The following is a 24,591-nucleotide window of genomic DNA, read 5'->3' as shown; positions in this document are numbered from 1 at the left end:
ACCATTTCAATGGAAACGATCGGACTTTACCGTGGAACGTAGCGGACGTATGAGCGCGGCATTGGAATTATTCAAAACAGCGCCCTATCTAACACGATCAAAGAGAATACGGGGGAGAGGTCCACTGTTTGAGGTGAAAAAAGACAGGGTTCCCAAAGTAATAAAAACGAAATAAAAATGAAATATCACAGTGTTCCTAACAATACAAGTTACACAAAACCATTTCAATAGAAACATCGGACTTTACCTTGGAACGTAGCGGACGCATGAGCGCGGCTTTGGAATTATTCAAAACAGCGCCCGCTCTAACACGATCAAAGAGAATACGCGGTAGAGGTCCACTGTTTGAGGAGAAAAAAGACAGGGTTCCCAGCGGAAAAACGAATAAAAATGAGTTCCTCACAAAACAAGGAACCCAAAACCATTTCAATGGAAACGATCGGACTTTACCGTGGAACATAGCGGACGTATGAGCGCGGCTTTGGAATTATTCAAAACAGGGAGAGGTCCACTGTTTGAGGCGGAAAAAGACAGGGTTCCCAGCGGGAAAATGAATAAAAATGAGTTCCTCACAAAACAAAGAACCCAAAACCATTTCAATGGAAACATCGGACTTTAGATTGGAACGTAGAGGACGCATGAGCGCGGCTTTGGAATTATTCAAAACAGCGCCCGCTCTAACACGATCAAAGAGTATACGCGGGAGAGGTCCACTGTTTGAGGCGAAAAAAGACAAGGTTCCCAGCGGAAAAATGAATACAAATGAGTTCCTCACAAAACAAGGAACCCAAAACCATTTTAATGGAAACGATCGGACTTTACCTTGGAACGTAGCGGACGCATGAGCGCGGCTTTGGAATTATTCAAAACAGCGCCCGCTCTAACACGATCAAAGAGAATACGCGGGAAAAGTCCACTGTTTGAGGCGAAAAAATACAACTTCCCAGAGGAATAAAAACGAAATAAAAATGAAATATCCCATTGTTCCTAACAAAACAAAGAACCCAAAACCATTTCAATGGAAACATCGGACTTTACATTGGAACGTAGCGGCCGCATGAGCGCGGCTATGGAATTATTCAAAACAGGGAGAGGTCCACTGTTTGAAGCGAAAAAGACAGGGTTCCCAGCGGAAAAATGAATAAAAATGAGTTCCTCACAAAACAAGGAACCCAAAACCATTTCAATGGAAACGATCGGACTTTACCTTGGAACGTAGCGGACGTATGAGCGCGGCTTTGGAATTATTCAAAACAGCGCCCGATCTAACACGATCAAAGAGAATACGCGGGAGAGGTCCACTGTTTGAGGCGAAAAAAGACAGGGTTCCCAGCGGAAAAATGAAATAAAAATGAAATATCCCAGTGTTCCTAACTAAACAAAGAACCCAAAACCATTTCAACGGAAACATCGGACTTTACATTGGAACGTAGCGGACGCATGAGCGCGGCTTTGGAATTATTCAAAACAGCGCCCGATCTAACACGATCAAAGAGAATACGCGGGAGAGGTCCACTGTTTGAGGCGAAAAAAGACAGGGTTCCCAGCGGAAAAATGAAATAAAAATGAAATATCCCAGTGTTCCTAACAAAACAAAGAACCCAAAACCATTTCAATGGAAACGATCGGACTTTATCGTGGAACGTAGCGGACGTATGAGCGCGGCATTGGAATTATTCAAAACAGCGCCCGCTCTAACACGATCAAAGAGTATACGCGGGCGAGGTCCACTGTTTGAGGCGAAAAAAGACAGGGTTCCCAGCGGAAAAATGAATAAAAATGAGTTCCTCACAAAACAAGGAACCCAAAACCATTTTAATGGAAACGATCGGACTTTACCTTGGAACGTAGCGGACGTATGAGCGCGGCTTTGGAATTATTCAAAACGGAGAGGTCCACTGTTTGAAACGAAAAAAGACAACGTTCCCAGACGAATAAAAACGAAATAAAAATGAAATATCCCAGTGTTCCTAACAAAACAAAGAACCCAAAACCATTTCAATGGAAACGATCGGATTTTACCGTGGAACGTAGCGGACGTATGAGCGCGGCTTTGGAATTATTCAAAACAGCGCCCGCTCTAACACGATCAAAGAGAATACGCGGGAGAAGTCCACTGTTTGAGGCGAAAAAATACAACGTTCCCAGAGTAATAAAAACGAAATATTAAATGAAAAATCCCATTGCAACATTACATTGGAACGTAGCGGACGCATGAGCGCGGCTTTGGAATTATTCAAAACAGCGCCCGCTCTAACACATCAAAGAGAATACGAGGGAGAGGTCCACTGTTTGAGGCGAAAAAAGACAGGGTTCCCAGCGGAAAAATGAATAAAAATGAGTTCCTCACAAAATAAGGAACCCAAAACCATTTCAATGGAAACGATCGGACTTTACCTTGGAACGTAGCGGACGTATGAGCGCGGCTTTGGAATTATTCAAAACAGCGCCCGCTCTAACACGATCAAAGAGAATACGCGGGAGAAGTCCACTGTTTGAGGCGAAAAAATACAACGTTCCCAGAGTAATAAAAACGAAATATTAAATGAAAAATCCCATTGCAACATTACATTGGAACGTAGCGGACGCATGAGCGCGGCTTTGGAATTATTCAAAACAGCGCCCGCTCTAACACATCAAAGAGAATACGAGGGAGAGGTCCACTGTTTGAGGCGAAAAAAGACAGGGTTCCCAGCGGAAAAATGAATAAAAATGAGTTCCTCACAAAATAAGGAACCCAAAACCATTTCAATGGAAACGATCGGACTTTACCTTGGAACGTAGCGGACGTATGAGCGCGACTTTGGAATTATTCAAAACAGGGAGAGGTCCACTGTTTGAGGCGAAAAAAGACAGGGTTCCCAGAGGAATAAAAACGAAATAAAAATAAAATATCCCAGTGTTCCTATCAAAACAAAGAACCCAAAACAATTTCAATGGAAACGATCGGACTTTACCGTGGAACGTAGCGGACGTATGAGCGCGGCTTTGGAATTATTCAAAACAGGGAGAGGTCCACTGTTTGAGGCGAAAAAAGACAGGGTTCCCATAGGAATAAAAACGAAATAAAAATAAAATATCCCAGTGTTCCTAACAAAACAAAGAACCCAAAACCATTTCAATGGAAACATCGGACTTTACATTGGAACGTAGCGGACGCATGAGCGCGGCTTTGGAATTATTCAAAACAGCTCCCGCTCTAACACGATCAAAGAGAATACGCGGGAGAAGTCCACTGTTTGAGGCGAAAAAAGGCAGGGTTCCCAGAGGAATAAAAACGAAATAAAAATAAAATATCCCAGTGTTCCTAACAAAACAAAGAACCCAAAACCATTTCAATGGAAACATCGGACTTTACATTGGAACGTAGCGGACGCATGAGCGCGGCTTTGGAATTATTCAAAACAGCGCCCGCTCTAACACGATCAAAGAGTATACGCGGGCGAGGTCCACTGTTTGAGGCGAAAAAAGACAGGGTTCCCAGCGGAAAAATGAATAAAAATGAGTTCCTCACAAAACATGGAACCCAAAACCATTTTAATGGAAACGATCGGACTTTACCTTGGAACGTAGCGGACGTATGAGCGCGGCTTTGGAATTATTCAAAACAGCGCCCGCTCTAACACGATTAAAGAGAATACGCGGGAGATGTCCACTGTTTGAGGCGAAAAAATACAACGTTCCCAGAGGAATAAAAACGAAATAAAAATGAAATATCCCAGTGTTCCTAACAAAACAAAGAACCCAAAACCATTTCAATGGAAACGATCGGACTTTACCACCGAAGTACCCCTTGCTCATCCATCCATCCATCCATCCATCCATCCATCCATCCATCCATCCATCCATCCATCCATCCATCCATCCATCCATCCATCTATCTGTAACCAGCAGAACCGAGGTTTGTCCTCTTGTGGGTGCCGTAGCCCAAGTTTCCTCTGACACGCCCCTCAGCTAGCCGGTCAGCGGCTAATCATCTAGCGGCAAAGCCACTCTATAAAACAAGCTCCCAAGTAGGCTATTGGACATTCCTGGGTTCTGTATACTTTGCAGCTCTTATCTGTTTTCACAGCGCTCGTCAGTAAAAAGGTATGTGTCACTGCCTCCTCTGTTACGCTGTACCACTGCATATGTTTAATGTTTTGTCTAAATGCTAAATTGTGGGCTACAGGCGTTCTACTGTCACCAGACGCTTCCGAGTAGTCGGCTACGTTAGCACTACTGAAGGTATTTACAGCCCATTTGTATTACTGGTTGTTTAACATCAGGCTGCCTTGTTCAGAGGTTTCTGCGTACATTTAATAGCATGTCCTAACGTAGGTCTCGAGTGAAAAGACGCTCAGCGACCGTACTGCAGTGTTGCCTTGGAGACAGTCAACAAAGGTAAAATTATCCATACAAATGTTGTCTGTTAACTACGGAATTGGTATTCTGTCTGTTAAGCTGAAGCACGGCCTTTTGGTTATTGAACAGCTCTTGTGAGCTTACCATGTCATTAGCCTGTTATTTAAGTGTATAGTAGGATAATGCCTAGTGCACATTGTAATTAATATTGTTAATTATGTTCTTGCTGTGTATTTATGTATGGCTTACTCTGTCTGTTTGTGTCCTCAGGTAGCAGTTGCCACTGCTGTTTTGCCTACCATAAGTTCACGATGTAATAGTAGCTTTTGCCCCTTTTGGTTTTATTTCTTTCTCTTTTTGTTTAGTTTTGTATTATCTGAATCGGCCTTCTACTTAGTTGCCCCTTTTTGGCTCCCTCCCCCACGGCATTGAGATACATGGGGTATTGGCTGTCCCGGTAGTCTGCTGCATTTAAGACACCATCTAATGTCCAGCTTTCCTTGTCCCTTCTCCCTTCCAGAGCTAGTGGAGCTGTTCATGGGACAGGTCGCCGGAGTCGAGTCTTCCCCCTGCACTGCGCACCGTGTTTTTGTAGTGGTAATCTGCACTTATTCACCATATCTGTGATCACCTACATTTTGCAGTGTCTTGTGCCTGTGTGTTTGTGTGGATAGGCACTGGAAACGAGAGCACGAGTGGTGTGTCGCCCACTTCTCATGGACAGGTAACCGCCCCTTCCCCAACAGCTCTACTATATCTTTGCTGTGTTGTAACAGTTACCTATCTGGTGGCAGCCATTACCCCCCTCTCTTTGCTAAGGCATAACTAAACGAATGACAGAGTGGCCTTTTACTGTTATTTATAAATAAATCTTGTTTATTTTTATAATTGAGATCACGTCTCTGTCCTTACTTTGTTTCGTATCTGTGTGGGAACCCGCTTGTCTCAAGCAAGGTGTGTAACAGCTTACCTCTGTAATATCCTGGTGGTAAAGGCCCCAGGTGGTGTTGTCATGCACTCTAGAGCCAAGACCTTATAAACTACCAGTTGGTCACATTTCTATCTATCTATCTAACATTATATCCATCCAACCAACCAAATCTCTAACTTTATCCGCTACCGTAATAAGACTCTCACTTTCTTTCAACTACCCAGCAAATCTGTCAAAACATCTGGGAGTTTGACTAGCATCATTACAACATTGTTGCTGTGTGCATACAGGCCAGGACAGACTTTGGCAACATTGATGGACATTTGGGCACTGGTTTTCATAGGAGTGTGGTATCTGGCAGTATTCTTTAAGGCATATTCCTTTTCTCTGCACCATTGATATGGGACTCTGCACACACATTTAAATTAAGATTCAAAATGATGTGGGGGAAAAAGCACTGGTAGCATGGAGAGGCAAGTATTTTTAACAGTGTTCCTGGAGCATTTTTTTAAACAAACTTGGTACTTTCAAGAAATAAACAGGCGTAATGGGGTTGTGATACGTGGCAGAGAGATTCAAGATTCTTTATTTGTCACGTGCATACAAGTATACAGTGAAATGCAAAAGTGACAGTGCCACAGAGTAGTGCAACAATACAATAAGTTTTAAAATAGAATAAAATAAAATAGAAGTACTAAAAAATATACAGTATAAGCAATATAAACAGCAGATGGATGATTGTGTGTGCATATGTGTTATGATGTCAGTGAGTGACTTGAGGGGGGCACTGGTGGGGTCATCGTTGATGATCCTGATGGCATGGGGGAAGAAACTCAGTCTAAGCCTCTCTGTTCTTACTGCATGACAGCGAAGGCGTTTGCCTGACCGCAGCAGCTGGAACAGTCCGTTTTTCAGGTGGTGAGGGTCCTTCATTATCCTGTAGGCTCTGGTCCTACACCTCCTGGTGTACAGGACATGGAGAGGGGGGGTTGGAGCTCCCATGGTCTTTTCTGCCAGGCGTACCACCCTTTGCAGAGCTCGCCTGTCCTGGGCCGTGCTGTTACCGTACCAGACGGTGATGTTGCCAGCCAGGATGCTCTCCACAGCTCCAGAGTAGGACTGAAGGATCCTCCGGGAGACTTTGAATTTCTTCAGCTGCCTGAGATGGAACAGGCGTTGCCTTGCCTTTCCCACCAGTGAACTGATGTGGGTAGTCCAGGTCAGGTCTTCTGTGATGTGGACTTCCAAGTATTTAAAACTGCTCACCCTGTCCACAGCAGTCCCACCGATGTCAAGCGGCGTATAGGTCCTTGTATGTTGTACTCTCCTGAAGTCTACAATCAGCTCCTTAGTCTTGGAGACATTCAGGAAGAGGCTATTCTCCTGACCCAGAGTGACAGGTCCGACACCTTGTCCAGATAGGCTTCCTCATTGTTTTCTGAGATCAGCCCCACCACAACTGTGTCGTCCGCAAACTTGATGATGGAGTTGTCGCTGGACTTAGCCACACAGTCGTGGGTGTACAGGGAGTAGAGGAGGGGGCTAAGGACGCAGCCCTGGGGGGACCCTGTGCTCAGGATGTGTGTGCTGGAGGTGTGTACCCACCCTGACCACCTGTGGCCTGGCCGTCAGGAAGTAGACAGATCCCAACTTTAACAAAATTAGCGACAGACTCACCACCCTGTTATCCATTTTCACAAGGAAGACCAAATGACCAGTCTCCTCCAACCATTGGTGATATGTGACAGCCATGTAAGCGATATAGACCTATCCATAACGTTGTTGGGACCAAGCCTTCCTAGTTCAGCTAGGGAAATCCTTTGCAGACAGTCGCTACAAAGGGGTGGAAACCTGTTTGAAATGACTGACGCCTCGCGACACTTCAACCAGTCAAATACCTTGCTTGGGCAGAGCTTCCAAAAAACAGAATTCAGTTTTTCCTTCAGGTTATCTTCCTTTTTCTTCAATGTTGCAAACTAGCATAGGCAACAACTCTCTGCAAAGTCCTACCTGGTCGGTAAAGACGACACACATAACAACAAACAGAATGTAAATTCCAATGAAATTGCAGCACATTCTCCCATCGTTCCGTCCAGTTCATTCCAAACCAGATCTGCTAATCTAAAATTCCCCAGGCCTCCAAAAGAGGCGTGAGAATAATGTCATTTGGAGTTATGGCTACCCGAGAGTAGCTTATCCATGACCTGTTCAAAGTCGCTCTCACTAGCCAGACAAAACTCAGGACTTTGTGCCACACTATCAGGCGTTGCTGTCATTGTAGGATAATAGGTTAATTGTGTTTGATAACGTGCGTAAAAACATCTGACTCGATAATCAGATACAGAATTGTGAGTTCACAATGCTGCGTAAAGGATAAAGGCAAAACAAGGGATAAAATAGTTGCATGCACATGAAATAACAGTAATACCACTACTTTTCAGCGGTCTAAAAAGCACAGTGTACGTCAAGAATTCAGTGCAACATTAAAAATCAATCATACAACAGTTTGAGAATATTTGGCTTGGTGACGACACGTCGCCTTGCTGCGCTGGCTTCGTTTGGCAACGCCTCCAGGCATAGATTATATGCACATCCTCGTCTGTTTTTTTGATTGGGCAGGGCAACTAAGTAACCAATCATAGGCGTAGGGTGGGAGGTTCTTTGGAGATCATTAAAGAGTAGTAGGCTACAACGTCGGAATTAGCTGATTTATAACGAAGTAAACGTGTTGGTTACTTAAAGAGTAGGCTATAGTCGAGTGGATAGGAATCTACGTTGGCTACACGTGAGTGGTTGTTTTTTTTTGCAGAGAAGTGCGTATTGACGTTCATACGCAAAGTGTTGGTATTCGTCCTCCCGGAAGACTGACATAAGAATTGCCAGCTGGATTTAAGGGAAGAGGGATACGTCTTCTGTGTGTGGTTAATCTTAAAACATCAATCGCTTGCATTTTTTGTACATTGGGCCTAAAGGAACATATTACTGGGAATGTACATGTGGATTGTTTCAATTCAGAAGAGTAATCGCTTCTGAAAAACAATAAGACTCAAGTAAGTAAGTGGATCGTGGTGACATATGAGAGGAGAGTCCGAATACAATGTAACTCTTGTTTATCCGGCTTGACAAGGATCCTCCTACACATGATAGGTGGTGTCAAACTCGCAATGTACAGTAATGATCCATATTGTCTTGAGAACGTGGGTGTTCCTGAACACTTACTCATGGTTGAAATGTAAACGTATTGTAAATGTAAACGTAATGTCAAAGATTTCAATCTGAAAGCTATTGGGTAGCAAGTACAGCAAATGTAATGTGGTCAGTCAGTTTCGTGTGTGTGTGTGTGTGTGTGTGTGTGTGTGTGTGTGTGTGTGTGTGTGTGTGTGTGTGTGTGTGTGTGTTCAACAGGATGCTGATATCCTCTTGCGAAAGGACTGATCAAACAGAAATGATAAAGACTGTGCAGTTGCCACACCTTTTCTATATGTTATCAGTGTGTACTACTTCTACACAGACATGTGTTCCATAGATTAAACACTAAAAAGCAAGAGTTGATTTGAAATGTGACACTGGTGTTATGGTTAGGTAAATTGAATAAGTCTTCTGTTAAACTGAGTTGGGTCTTTAAATCACTGTTTCACATTTTATAGGACATGGATGCAGAGAATGGAGAGCTGTTTTTTGGACACAGGGATGAGGACAGCTCAACAGAGAATTGGGGACTTCATGGGACATTTTCATCCTCTGGTGTCATCTACCCGGTCTCAGAAAAAACGCTGGAAGAATGGACGCTAGACCCCAAATGTGTGCGTATGTTTATGCATCTTAACAAAAATATAAAACGAAAGAAGCATATATGCTTTCAATTCCAAATGAAAGAGAAAAATTGACAGGTATAATGCATTATGCTCAGTTAAAGCAATAACACACAAGAGGGTGGGCTGAATCATGGTTTAACCACTGCTCTGCTGTGGTCAAAGGCACGAGGCGCAGCCGAGAACACCTTAGAACACCTCAAGTTCGACGATCCCCTTATATATTATAATGTTTTAGTATCTCTCATAATGGTCCTGACTCAGTTTCAGCCATTTGGAGTTGAATGAAAAAGACAACACAACAGATTTTGAGTCAATAAAACTACAACCCATAAAGCTAATAACAAGTAAAAATGCATTATACCTGTTGGCATGGTAAAGTGTCACCAAAACCTCTTCCATTACTCTGTCACAGGGTCTGAATGACAGTGAGCCTGAGGACGTGCTTCATGCCATCAACCCCAATGACATCTTCCCCACCAGACCCCCTGGGGAGTCCCTCTGTGAGAGTGACAGTGGCATCTCTGAGGACCCCTGCTCAGAGGTTCCCATAGCAACCACAACAACCGCAGAACCCTCCCAGGCCCAGACCACCATCTATCAGGTGGTCTATGACATCAGCAACCTGGGCAACATCAAGACAGAGCCAGAGCAGCATGTGGATGTTATATCCATAGAGCTAGGTGAGGTTTGTGTGTGTGCGGGTGCGTGTGTCTGTGTCTGTGTTCGAAGAATGACAAGAACAAGGAAGGTTTGGATCAAATGCCCTGCTTCAGATTATGATGAAGTGCCTTGAAATGAAAGATTATGAAATGACTGTATAAAAAGGAGAGTCCCGCACACTGTCTCTGCTTGCAAGTGTAATATGTTTTAATGAATTAACATTTCGTCAAAGAAAGGCTGTATGCCATAGCTATTGCTTTTTAAGGCTTTGCTGTGACTATTTGTAACTACTCAACAAGACACATTCTTCTACAGATGAGTGGAGTTCTCAGATGTTGATCTCTGAGTCCTGTATCGTCAACGAGCTGCCAGTGGTGTCTGCTGCCAGATTGGGCTACGCCCCCTCTGTGAGCCCCACAATCTCCATCACAGCCCCCTCCAGTCCAGACAGCCCACTGGTGAGACAGACTCTGTGTCTTGATAGTCTTTCCTCTATTCTTTGCATTCCTCTCTTCCCACTGCTCTTCTGTACATATCTGTCTATACTGTTCATAATCTGTCTATACTGTCTATACTGTTCATAATGCACATATCCTATATTTTTCTTTTAATACTACTGTTAATACACTGCACATATCTGTACATACTGTACATACCTGTTTATACTGTTCATACAGCATTCCATATTTATTCTGCTATTTACTCTAATGTTACTGTTAATACATATATACTGCTAGACTGCATTGCCTATACAGCTCATATGCTGCTTACACTGTTCATACTGCATCCTATTTATTCTACTACTAATTCAGATACTGCTTACACTGCACTACTTATACTATACTGCACTACTATACTGCTCATATACTGCACTACCTGTATATACTGTTCACACTGCACTTTCTGCTTTTTTGCACTTCTGGTTAGACGCTAACTGCATTTTGTTGTCTCTGTACTTGTACTCTGCACAATGACAATAAAGTTGAATCTAATCTAATCTAATCTAAAAAACACATTGGAGGAGAATATCAAAGGAAAGGGACCTTGGGATGTTCTCCACCAATGTGTCTTGAGAAGGAAACGAGGAGAGGGGATCTGAGAAATAGAGGGAAGACTGTTGGGACACAGGGAGGGATAGTATACTCCAAAAATCAAGTTGGTCTGACTAGACTTAAAGTCGAGTAATTTACACACAACATTTTTGATTGGTGAGACTTAAAGGGATAGATCACTTGGAGATGTCAGATGAAAGATGTTACACCTTAAAAGTGTAAAGTCAAGTACATCTGTAACTGTGATGTGCAGGCCTCAAACCCCTGTGGGAAAGATTGACACCATCTAATTAGTTTGATTTAGAGAGTGCCAATCTTTGCTCTATGTTTATATATATATATAATAATATATGCCATTTAGCTGACGCTTTTATCCAAATCGACTTACATTGCAGTGAGCGCATACATTTCAGTATATATGTTTAACATTGGGGCTTGGACTTTTCTTGTAATAATGTGGAGAAATCTGCAAGCCTCAAACCCAAATGAATTTTAAAGATGCACACCATTTATTCCAGTACTATAATGTACACAGAATACAGTCCCAACAACTTTCTGGTTACAAGCAAGGTACAAACAGGCCCTCTAAGTATTGGAAAGAGGAAACATTTTTACTTCTTCGAGCTCTATACTCCCAACAGTTTGGATCTGAAATCAAACAATTACTATGAGGTTAAAGTAGAGATTCTCCGATTTAATTCAATGTTTTCTTTTTTCAGATTGGTTTCACCATTTAGAAATGACAAACCTTTTTATACATAGTTCTTCAGGGCACCAACATATTCGAAAATTGGCTTGACAGGTGTTTCCGGTTTTTCAGGTGTGTTCCGTCACATAATTTGTGTAGGCACAAGAGCTGTCAATCTCTAGTATTGATTCTAGACTTTGCACTTGCCGTTGGAGTCTGCTATTGGGGTATGTCAACATGAGGACCAAAGAGACATCAATGAAAGTCAGGGAAGCCATTATGAGGCTGAAATATCAGAAAAATCTATCAGAAACATAGACAAAACCTTAGACTTACCAAAATAAACAGTTTATAATATTGTTAAAAAAAGAAAGAAAGTACTGGTGAGCTCAGTAATCAAAAGACTTCTACAGTGGATGACCAAAGAATGCTCACCATAATTAAGAAAAAACAAAACAACTGTCCCACTGATCAGGAACACTCTCCAGGAGGCAGGCGTGAGTGTGTCAGAGACGACCGTCTTCAGAACACGTCACCATCCAAACTACAGAGGCTTCACTGCAAGGTGCACACACTAACACTAGTTATCCTCAAAAAGGATGGTCAGGTTACAGTTTGCTAAAAAGTACCTAAAAATCTTGCAGAGTTCTGGAAAACGGTCTTGTGGACAAATAAGACCAATATTATCATGTAGTGATTGCAAGAGGAAAGTTTGGAGGAAAAAAAGGATCTGCCCAAGATTTACAGTATACCACCTCATCTGTGAAACATGGTGGCTGGGGTGCTATGGTTTGGGCATGTATTACTGCCGCAATAACTGGCTAACTTGTCTTAATTGATGATGTTACTGCTGACGGTAGCAGCAGAATGTATTCTGAAGTGTACAGAAACATCTTGTCTGCTCGAGTACAAGCAAATGCCTCCAAATTCATTGGATGGCGCTTCATCATACAGTAAGACAATGACAATGGACTGACAGAGCATCAGCAGAGAATATACCCAGCGTCTGGTGGGGTCAATGGGTTGCAGAGTTCAGACAGTTATTGCATGCAAATGATTGTCTGCCAAATACTAAACTTGAGTACTTTATTTGGACATTATATGATTTCTTCCAATACTTTTGAAATTGGGGGAGTATGTTTTTTTTAAAAATGGTATACTTTACATGGTGAACCCAATCTGAAATAAAACAAAAGATTGATTTCAAATCCAAACTGTTGGAGTATACTGTTAAAAAAAGACAAAATCCCTCTTTCCAATACTTATGGAGGGCACTGTATGTCAAGGAAAGCATAGGAAATATACACCATTATATGCTCCTGTGTTGTGTACTGCAAGATCTTGACCAAACAGGTTCATATAGGTCGAAACCTCGCAATAAACTACACAGGAGCGATCTGCTTCTATTTCCTTACTTTCAAACATACATACAGTCGGTACATCCGTGGTAGTTCTTTTGTAATGTCAACCTCACGCCCCCCCAAAGACCTTTGAGGGGACAAGAACCCCCATCTCCCATAGGCTTGCACTGAAACTGACCGGTTTTGAATACGTGATTTGTTACCAATCTTTGTCCATTTACAGTAACGTATCTGATAAATGTACAATCGTAAGTTATGCAAAGTAAAAAGAGACCTAGAAAATACCAGGAGTATTACCAGGCAGACTTACCAGGAGATTCAATTAGGTAAATGTAAATGTCAGGGTATATCATCTCAGGCTAGTTAGATATGTCACCTATCAGGTACTTGGCCTGTTTGTCCAGCAGTAGCAATGATAATCTGGCAAGCATGTTTAGAGGCCAACTTTTTCCAACATTTCTATATCTGGCATGTTCCATCAGTTCTAACATCTGAAACTAATTACAAGGCATGTTGTCTAACCTAGAGACTCAAACTGTATATATTTATATATTTTTCTTAAAACCAGTGCTGTTTTCATGGGCTTCTATGAGAGAGTTTTCTCCTTGGGGGGGACGGGGACGGGGACGGGACCTCCGTGGAGTGACACTTTACCGACTATATGTATAGGCACCATCAAATAATGTGGTGGGGGAGGGGGATTGCTAGTCTGGGACCCTAGCTGGTTGGCCAGTCTTTCTTAATGGGATTATGGGGGGGGGGGGGGGGGGGGGGGGTTGAAGATGCTAAACCCAATCTCCTCTTCCTTCTGATCAGCTTTACCCCGACCTTCAGCTTACTGAGGAGGAGCAGAAGTTGCTGAACCAAGAGGGGATCGCTCTCCCCAACAACCTGCCCCTCACCAAGGTCAGACTCACCTCTCTCTCTCCCCAACAACCTGCTCCTCACCAAGGTCACAGTTACAGACTACTGGTGCAATGAGTCTGTTAGTCTTTCATTTCTTTTGCTATTTTTATATTCTTACCTTGCATTAGTCTACATTTTGTCCCTTACGCTATTTTGTCCCATTTTTATTAATTTGTTCTTCCTATAAAAGCGCATTGTATTGCATTTGTGTATGAAATGTGCTATAGAAATAAAGTTGAATTTGATTTGAAGGTCGCACCATCATTGATAGTCAAATTTCAAATTGGCCCCCTGTCTCTATGCCTCAGGCACATTGTATATAGAATATGAAATATGTTTTGAATTGGGTTGTAGGATTGAATAGGTGTAAGCAGTACAGTACACCTTTCTTGGCTACTTTTTCATAAACTTAGTTTGGCAATTGACTTTGTAAGATGTGCAAGATCAATTAATATAATATCACTGAACTGAATAGCACTTAATCGATTTGACTGGATTCTAATTCAACTGAACTGCACGGTACTGCACTTACAGGCTGAGGAACGGATCCTGAAAAAAGTAAGACGCAAAATCCGCAATAAGCAATCCGCCCAGGATAGTCGTCGCAGGAAGAAAGAGTACGTAGACGGGCTGGAGAGCAGGTAACGACTGATTTTATTTTTTTTAAACATATTTTAAACACATACCATTTACTCCAATGGTAGACCACCCCTACGAACAATCCCATCTTAATTTTCTTTGCATTTCCTCTTTATATTCACGTGGCACAGTGTGCTGTAGAAATTACAGCACAATGAGCCTTCTGTTCTATTGTCATTGAGGTGTTGGTGATTCTCCACAATGGTGGCAATACTGTCAGATGGTATGAATGTGTCCCTTTTATTGACCCATGGTATTGTGTGTCTGTGTGCGTGCATGTGTGCGTGCGTGCCTGTGTGTAGGGCAGCGACTTGCTCAGCCCAGAACAAGGAGCTGCAAAGGACGGTAGAGCAGCTGGAGAAACACAACATGTAAGAATCAGAAACACAACATGTAAGAATCAGAAACTGAAGTGAAGTGACATTTAAGCATTAGCAAAAAATCTAATAATTTATTTTTAATAATTTTTGTCAACACACATCTACCTTCAATTACTCTGCAACTCAAGATAATCTGCAAGTAAACCTTGATGTCAGATTGTTTACATCTGATGTTTACATCTGATGTTGACCTACTGAACAACAACAACAACAACAACAACAACAATTCAATTACAGAGGCTATTTGCTTCACTTGACCCAATGTTTTGATGTACCTGTTTTATCTCATGGTCCAGTATAGCATGCAGTATCTGGAGGATATACAGTACAGTATTGTATAAAGCAATGTCTTTTAAATTGATTAAGTTATGTTGAATTGTCATGTCCTTGTATGTCCAGGTCTCTTCTGGCTCAGCTGCGCAGACTGCAGTCTCTGATCAAGCAGACAGCCACTAAAGCAGCACAGACCAGCACCTGCATCATGGTAAAAGCAGCTTGAAAGAGTGTGCTGAACAAAGATATATGTTTTATATTTTAGATTCTTCAAAGTAGCCACCTTTTGCTTTGATGACAGCTTTGCACACTCTTGGCAGGTTTGTGTCCAAACTTTTGACTGGTTCTGTATACATACATACATACATACATACATACACACAATCTTAAAATCTTAAATAATAATAATCCTAAAAACATATTTGGTACCTTTTACCTGGTAGTCACATAGAAACAACAAAGTAATTACTTGACCTAAGATGTCGCCTTCTTATCAGCGACTTTGACATTCACTGTAGCAAATGCAAGAAAGTACCAATTGTTTCAATGTTCTGTCATTGAGGTATTGTTGATTCTCCACAATGTGTGTGTGTGCGTGCGTGCGTGGGTGGGTGCATGTGTGCGTGCATTCATTGATATTATTTCCCATCAGATCATCCTCTTCTCTCTGGGTCTCATCATCTTCCCAAGTTACAGCCCTTTCTGGGGCTCACCTGTAGAAGAGGAATACACACCAAGAGGGGGTATGTTCACTTTGTAACCCATTACATATGACAGTGAGGAACATATTGAATAGAACAATAGACAGTATACGTATTAATTGTTTGTTTCACTTCAATACATGTATTAAAAGTGTACTTAAATTTCATATGCTTGAATTGTAATTCAAAATACACTTGGGAGTTGTTTTTAAATTGAAGCACTATTTGTTTGTTTTTTTAACTGAAAGTCTGTTTGTGAGTGATCAAGTGCACTGAAGGCTGGTTTCTCAGACACAAATTAGGCCTAATCCTAGACTAAAATGTGTCTTCAATGGAGATTTTCTATTTTTAATGTTATGTAATCCAGGACTAGACTTAATCTGGGTCTGGGAAACCGTTTTATAAGTACACTTTCAACCTATGCCGTTAAATGTGAGTTTCAAAATACTTTTTGTTGACAATGATTAGAGGGCCTTAATAGGGTGGCAGTTACAATATGAAGGGTTGGCAAAAAAATCTGGCTATGTACAGTTAATAGCAAAACATATCAGAATATTATTAATCTGACTCCAAATAATTTAATTAACACTGCAAATAATTGATTGTTGAGTGCTGATTAGAGCAATAATAGTCTTTAATAGGCTTTAATGAGGCTTTAATAATACTGTAAAGTTATACAATTATTACGAGGCAAATACATCATAGAGAATTGTTACATTCTCTCTCTTTCTCTAAATATGTACTTCAGTTTACATGTGTGTTTGTGTGTGTGTGTGTATATATATATATCTTTAATCCATTTTAATTTAAATTGAGTCTATAACACACAACAAAATGTGGAAAAAGTGAAGGGGTCTGGATATGTGTATATATATATATATATATATATATATATATACCCGGTGCCCTGTATATATACGGTGCCCTGCCTAAGTAATGGGACAGTGAAGCATTTTTGCATTTTTTTTACTATGAGGTTAAAGTATATATTCTCAGCTTGATGGTGTTTGTGTACATATTGGTTTCACCATTCAGAAATGCAACAACACTTTATGTTATGTTTATGTAGCTTGCAGTAATATTCCTTTTCTTTATTATTATTTCAGTCATCTCCAGAAACATCCTCACAGATCCTGCTTCATCCCTTCAAATGGCCGAGGATGTGGACAACCCTGTCATCCTGCCAGACTCCCTACCAGTATCCCAGGACCTCAGCCAATCAGATCCCCTGGATGCCTCAACTATTCTCAAGCAACCAATAGAAAACCCTGAAATCCCTGACATTGAGAGCATGGCCCTGGAGGACAGCCAACCAGTGAACGGCTCAGCCCTTGTTGACGAGCGGACTGAGCCCCTGGCCTTAGGTCTGATGTCAGCTACAGGCAAAGGGAGCACAAGCCTTGACCCCACCAAACCAGCCCATGCTGATGAAATGTAGACATTTAGCTGATTAGCGTAGCTTCATTCCATTTGCTTCAGAGCTCTGAGCTCTTAGCATTCATTGCTATGGACAAGTCCAGTGTGCAACTGCGATAACCACATTGGTTTCACCCAGTTCCTTTTGGGTGTGTTTAATGCCTAACCATTGCCTTACTACCTTAGTACTGTGAGGTGCAAGCAGGGTTTCAATTGGGATTTGGGGAGGTGATGGAGTTTGCCACAAATTATGGTTACTTTGAGTTAATTTTGTCCTTCTATATAAGTCCTACATCATGTCTTTTATTATTTGGGAAAACTGTTCCAACTTTGAACTTCCAACACAAAGGTTAGTTGAGCCTTTGTTTCAAACTAAAGGTTGCTGATCATGGAAAATTACCACAGATTAATATATTGTTTTTACTATGCATACAAGCATCTCTTGATGTACGTACACTCACCGGAAGAAATGGTGGATGGTATTTTCTTATGCAATATGTCATATATAGTATATATAACATGTTGAAAAACTTGTTCTGTATCTTTCTTGCCTAGCAGCATGACTTAAAACTGAATGCAGAGGGAGTTTTATTTGTATTCCTAACAGCCTCATATCTGTTGCTTGTGCTTAAGAAATGGCCTTTGGCCTCCTTTGGTTCTAAGATAAACAGTGTCTACAATAGCAAACATGTTCTTATCTTAAACATAACACTGCAGTCTAAATGTAGTACACCTCCCTCAGAAGAACAAGTATCTTCATGTTTGTGATTACCCTGGTTTGCTGTGCTTTATTTTTTATATTTATTAAAAGGGAACAATTTTAGGATACTGGTTTTGTTTTACTGGTGTGGGATAGCCAACGTTTGACGTTTGTATATACAATTGTGATGCAAAATGTAATTGTAATTTGAAAGCAAAAAAACTGGAAATCAGGCCCATGATGTTAAATAGTAAAAGCCTTCTGGGTCAAGTAAGCCAGGTCACTCTTCATGATTCATCAACAGGAAGGGAGAATATGGAAAATATTTTTTGCTACAGAGTAGCATTCAGTCAAATTTGAATTTCAGCCTATGGGCGGTAATGGTGGTTTATTCTAAAATCAAGGCTTGTTAACCACAGTTGGCACATGACTGAAGTATTCTCAGTTCAGAATGCCAAAATCCAATGTAGTTAAAGGTTATTCATTGACTTTTCAACAAAAATAACAGAACTTCAGCTCAAGAGAGCTTGGGAGAGGAATACTCAGGTCTCCTTTGACCCTCAGGCTTCTTCTATGATTCCATACCTAACTGCAGATGTCATGGTGTTTACATACTTTACGCAGGGAAGAGGAGAAAGCCACTGAAGTTGATCAAATAGCCTATTGTTTGCAGGGAGATGCATGTAGACCAAGTCCCCCTCCTCAAGCTCTAGAGTCCTTCATTGGATGTATACTAATTGCCTCCACTATTATACTGATTTGCATGTGTGATAACCTGGTCGTTCTTATACAAGATGACACCCAGCCACCTTGATGGGCAGCTATCCATGACATTGAATCTGAAGTAGTACACTCCTTTCACTGGCGCCGCGAAGACACCTGCATCAGAGGAGAAGTAGGGAAAGATCACACTGTCTGTCCAGGCACGTAGGAAAGGGGGGGGTGGGGTGTGCGGCCCCCTGTCAGCAAGTGTCTTTTCTGTTGTTGATTAATTTATACAGATCTTGTGTTCTTATGATGGTTTGTGTGACAGTGAGGTGTTGACCTTACTCCATCTCCATCTCTCTCACTATATGCGGTTACTTTGTGTGGTGGTGCACATTAACATAGGCTCCTGCTAGATTGTAGCGCAGGCTTGGATGAATTGGGATTGATATACAGACAAATACAGTGCCCTGCGTAAGTACTGGGACAGTGAAATCAAACAATTACTATGAGGTTAATGTAGAGAGTCTCAGCTTTTATTTGAGGGTATTTGTGTACATATTGGTTTCACCATTTAGAAATTACAACACTTTTTATACATAGTCCCCCTATTTCAGGGTACCAAAAGTAATTGTTTTGACAGGTGTTCCATCACATCATTTGTGAGGAATAAGAGAGATGTCAATGTCTAATATTGATTCTAGGCTTTGCGTTTGTCTTTGGAGTCTGCTATTGGTGTCTGTCAACATGAGGACCAAAGAGGTGTCAATGAAAGTTAAAATCTGAAACATAGCCAAAATCAACACTTTGGAACATCATCAAAAAGAAAATAAAGCATGGGTGAGCTCAGGAATCGCAAACAGGCTGGTAGTCCAAGCAATACTTATACATTGGATGATCAAAGAATGCTCACCATAATTAAGAAAAATCCCAAAACAACTGTCCCACAGATCAGGAACACTCTCCAGGAGGTAAGCGTGAATGTGTCAGAGACTACCATCTGCAGAATACATCACCAGCCGAATTACAGATGCTTCACTGCAAGGTGCAAACCACAAGTTATCCTCGAAAAGGATCGTCACTTACAGTTTGCTAAAAAGTACCTAAAAAACCTGCAGAGGTCTGGAAAAAAGGTCTTGTGGACAGATAAGATGAATATTATGTACCAGGGTGATTGCAAGTGGAAAGTTTGGAGAAAAAAGTATCTGCCCAAGGTTTAAAGCACACCACCTCCTCTGTGAAACATGGTGGAGGAAGTGTTATGGTTTGAGCATGCATTGCTGCCACTAGAATTGGCTAACTTGTCTTTATTGATGATGTAACAGCAGCAGCAGAATGTATTCTGAAGTGTACAGAAACATCTTGTCTGCCCAAGTACAAGAAAATGCCTCCAAATTCATTGGATGGCGCTTCATCATACAGTAAGACAATGACCCCAGACATACTGCCATAGCAACTAGGGAGTTTTTCAGGGTGAACAAGTGGAAAGTTGTTAACTGGCCAAGTCAATCTAGATTTGAATCCAACTGAACATGCATTTCATTTCCTGATGATAAGATTTTAGGCAAAAAGACAAAACTGAAGATGTCAGCAGTACAGACCTGGCAGAGTATCAAAAAACAAAACAAAATTCCACCAGATACTGTAACAATGTCCTTGCAACACAGAGGCGGACTCAGTAGGTGTGGTAAGGGCAAACCCTGTTTATTAACACTTTTGCTCAGTTAGCTTTCGCACTCAATAACCCCTCGTCGACTTTCCAGTCGCAGCTTTCCAGCCTTTCTCCAAAAGCAGAGGCACACACATCTTAAACCATTTCGTTAACGAGGCTTCATTCGCAACAGGTGCGCAACCAGCCTCATTTCCGTAACCCTGGCCACGGTCCTCTAGCTCCCTCTACAGGCCGAACGCTGCATGTCCCCCCACAGAGACATAGCAGCAACATTAGGAGTGGCCAGATCAACAGTTTGGTACATTCTGAGAAAAAAAGAACACACTGGTGAGCTCGGCAACACAAAAAGGCCTGGACGTCCACGGATGACAACAGTGGTGGATGATCGCAGGATCCTTCACATGGTAAAGAAAACATCCAGCCAAGTGAAGAACACTCTCTAGGAGGTAGGCATATCATTATCCAAGTCTACCATGAAGAGACTTCACAAGAGCAAATACAGTTGATTGGACGGCTCTTCACAGTACAGATGGACAATGACCCAAAACATACTGCGAAAGCAATCCAGGAGTTTTTTAAGGCAAAGAAGTGGAATATTCTGCAATGGTCGAGTCAATCACCTGATCTCAACCCGATCGAGCATGCATTTCACTTGCTGAAGACAAAAATAAAGGCAGAAAGACCCACGAACAAACAACAACTGAAGACAGCTGCAGTAAAGGCCTGGCAAAGCATCACAAAGGAGGAAACCCAGCATTTGGTGATGTCTATGGGTTCCAGACTTCAGGCAGTCATTGCCTGCAAAGTATTCTCGACAAAGTATTAAAAATTTACATTTTATTTATGATTATGTTCATTCTGTTACATCAGAGCCCCTGAAAATAGGGGACTGTGTATAAAAATGGTTGCAATTCCTAAACATTTCACACAATATTTTTGTTCAACCCCTTGAATTAAAGCTGGTCTGCCCTTCAATTGCATCTCGATTGTTTCATTTCAAATCCATTGTGGTGGCATACAGAGCCAAAATTATGAAAATTGTGTCACTGTCCAAATATTTCCAGACCTAACTGTATTTGGCTAAGTGAGTGAGTGTGTGTGTGTTCATGTATATATTTGGCTGAGTGAGTGAGAGTGTGGTCATGTGTAGATTTTGGCTGTGTGTGTGTGTGTGTGTGTGTGTGTGTTTTCATGTATTGGCTGTGTCTGGAGTGGGATAGGTTCTTGTGTTCTTTTGTTTGTTTATTTCTGGTTCTTGCTACCATTCAGATTCTCCTCTTCCTGTAAACCCTTGTTATTGCCTTTTTAAATTGTGAACATTCAATAAAACGTGTATTTTTGATATTGGAAACAACACCTCTTTGACTTTCATTAGTGAACGAACCTGGGTGCCCTTTATTGGGTTAGTGTATGTCTAATATTGTGACATTTTGTCACGTTAGTCAGGTTATATCCTTCAATCTTAGACCTAAGCTCCCGCCCCCGCCACATGTGTAAACTGCATACTGTTTAAAGCCCTGATGGTGAATTGAGTCCAAATATGTGCACGTGAAGTGGGCGTGCGCGTACGCGTGATTAAGCCCATGGCATCAAAATCTCACTCCAGCCAGGTACCCAAAGTTGACAAACCTGAGGTAGTGTTTACTTATATTGGTATGTATACATACATACATGGTATTTAAAAAGTTGTATCTTTCAGCGATCCAATACCTAGGATAGTACATTTTTCATAATTAGGTTTTAATCCGGAGAGACTAGAGACATGCTTAACCTCTTCTCATGTACGTTCTTGACAATTCCAACGGCCAAGAAGTGTAAGTTATTTATACACGTGATATCATTCTGTTGTTCTAGAATTTGATTTAGAGTTGGCTCAATTAGACTGCTTGCAAGATCACTCTTTCCCTAGAGCTAGGAATAACGTAGCTTTACCCTACATTTTCCGATTTGGATGAGAACTGTGTTATGCTGTTGTTATGTGAACGTTTACATAAAAATAAAAAAAAACTGCTCACATTGAAGACATAGAGTTGTTAAGACTTTTGTTTGTTTGTGCAAAATGTTTCTGTAAAAAAAAACTGGTCAGCCGAAACGCTGATTGTTGCGTCAATCGGAAATAGACGTTCTAATCAAACTGGTGTGACCGTACGCTTAAGTGACCAATCTAGAGTGATCATACATGTGATCTGACACGTCAAAGACCGAGTAGAGATCTGGATCGTGGACTCAGGAGAAAGCTTGAATCATCCACATACATTGACACGTTTGTGTTTAAGCCTTGAATATCTAACACCTTGATCATATTATCGGATCTGCTTTTAGTTCAGACGGATCAGTGTGTCGTAAGACAATGATGTATTGAACTGAATGGCATCTGAAGGCACATTTGAAAGTGTCCCACACAGTAAAAAGTAAATGTCATGTTATTAAAACATCTCTCTCATTCCCTTGTATGAATACATTACTGCAGTATCTATGGCCTTCTCTACACTTGACACTTAAATCAGACTTTTGTTATCCGAATATGATGATCAGGTCACAATCCGATCACAGGATGTACACACGGTATAATTAAAAATAAATAAATAAATGCACTCACTGGCCACTTTATTAGCTACACCTTGCTAGTACCGGGTTGGACCCCCTTTTGCCTTCAAAACTGCCTTAATTCTTTGTGGCATAGATTCAACAAGGTGCTGGAAACATTCCTCAGAGATTTTGGTCCATATTGACATGATAGCATCACGCAGTTGCTGCAGATTTGTCGGCTGATGTGATGATGTGAATCTCCCGTTCCACCACATCCCAAAGGTGCTCTATTGGATTGAGATCTGGTGACTGTGGAGGCCATTGGAGTACAGTGAACTGCAGTGTTTGAGATGATGTGAGCTATCCTGCTGGAAGTAGCCATCAGAAGATGGGTACACTGTGGTCATAAAGAGATGGACATGGTCAGCAACAATACTCAGGTAGGCTGTGGCGTTTAAACGATGCTCAATTGGTACTAAGGGGTCCAAAGTGTGCCAAGAAAATATCCCCCACACCATTACACCACCACCACCAGCCTGAACCGTTGATACAAGGCAGGATGGATCCATGCTTTCATGTTGTTTACGCCAAATTCTAACCCTACCATCTGAATGTCACAGCAGAAATCGAGACTCATCAGACCAGGCAACGTTTTTCCAATCTTCTATTGTCCAATTTTGGTGAGCCCGTGCGAATTGTAGCCTCAGTTTCCTGTTCTTAGCTGACAGGAGTGGCACCCGGTGTGGTCTTCTGCTGCTGTAGCCCATCTGCTTCAAGGTTCGACGTGTTGTGCATTCAGAGATGGTCTTCTGCATAGATTGGTTGTAACGAGTGGTTATTTCAGTTACTGTTGCCTTTCTATCATCTTGAACCAGTCTGGCCATTCTCCTCTGACCTCCGGCATCAACAATGCATTTTCGCCCAGAGAACTGCCGCTCACTGGATATTTTCTCTTTTTCTGACCATTCTCTGTAAACCCTAGAGATGGTTGCGCGTGAAAATCCCAGTAGATCAGCAGTTTCTGAAATACTCAGACCAGCCCGGCTGGCACCAACAACCATGCCACGTTCAAAGTCACTTAAATCACCTTTCTTCCCCATTCTGATGCTCGGTTTGAACCTCAGCAGGTCGTCTTGACCATGTCTACCTGCCTAAATGCATTGAGTTGCTGCCATGTGATTGGCTGATTAGATATTTGCGTTAACAAGCAGTTGAACAAGTGGCCGATGAGTGTATATATGTATGCGCTTTAGGTGGCTGGATTGTGTCTCGACTGGATGGAAGTCGGAATACAGCTCGTCCATCTCATGAGGAGGTTAGCCAGATCCGAACACAATCGGGCCACAATGCGACTTTTTGCACGACATCGGATGACAAAAGTCTTATTCAGATGACAAAAGTTGGATTTAAGTGTCAAATCTAGACAAGACCTATATTTGCTAAATCTACTACGTGTACTTTTTATTTTGCCATGTAACTAGTCAGTGAGATTAGTTAGTGTATTGAGTAGAATATGTTCATCTATTGCAGGCCCTGTAAACTGTCTCCAAATATGAATCAAATCAAATTACACTGTAAATGTCACATTGTGGGGGGACATGCAGCGTTCGGCCTGTAGAGGGAGCTACAGGACCGTGGCCGGGGTTGTGTCGGCGAGACTTTTGTTGCACACCTGCTGCAAATTAAGTCTCGCCGGCGAATGTTTAAGATGTGTGTGCTTCTGCCATTTCAGAAGGCGAGGTGGGCTGGGAACGACAGGAGTGGCTTCCGAGACAGACGACTGAAAAGTCGCAGGAACTTTGAGACGGGCTGAAAAGCC

The 24,591-nt window shown here is 41.7% G+C and overlaps 1 protein-coding gene across 3 annotated transcripts; it reads left to right on the top strand.

Moving 5' to 3' along the window:
* Positions 1 to 4,913: 4,913 nt before the first annotated feature.
* On the top strand, positions 4,914 to 17,989 carry creb3l4 (cAMP responsive element binding protein 3-like 4). Of its 3 annotated transcripts, none has more exons than XM_083679213.1 (10): positions 4,914 to 5,068; positions 8,923 to 9,078; positions 9,503 to 9,770; positions 10,066 to 10,208; positions 13,668 to 13,757; positions 14,292 to 14,398; positions 14,699 to 14,767; positions 15,176 to 15,260; positions 15,702 to 15,792; positions 16,857 to 17,989. In XM_083679213.1, the coding sequence occupies exons 2-10, from the start codon at positions 8,926 to 8,928 to the stop codon at positions 17,186 to 17,188; spliced, it is 1,338 nt and encodes a 445-aa protein (XP_083535339.1). In that variant the 5' UTR covers positions 4,914 to 5,068; positions 8,923 to 8,925; the 3' UTR covers positions 17,189 to 17,989. The 3 variants fall into 3 exon arrangements, with proteins under 3 accessions (XP_083535339.1, XP_083535340.1, XP_083535338.1); XM_083679214.1 differs by lacking the exon at positions 4,914 to 5,068 and adding an exon at positions 7,936 to 8,060; XM_083679212.1 differs by lacking the exon at positions 4,914 to 5,068 and adding an exon at positions 7,941 to 8,325.
* Positions 17,990 to 24,591: the final 6,602 nt, after the last annotated feature.

The sequence above is a fragment of the Argentina silus genome (genome assembly GCF_951799395.1).
Source record: "Argentina silus genome assembly, chromosome: 10".
In the NCBI taxonomy this organism is placed as follows: Eukaryota; Metazoa; Chordata; class Actinopteri; order Argentiniformes; family Argentinidae; genus Argentina; species Argentina silus.
This window is presented reverse-complemented; position numbering and strand designations above follow the sequence as displayed.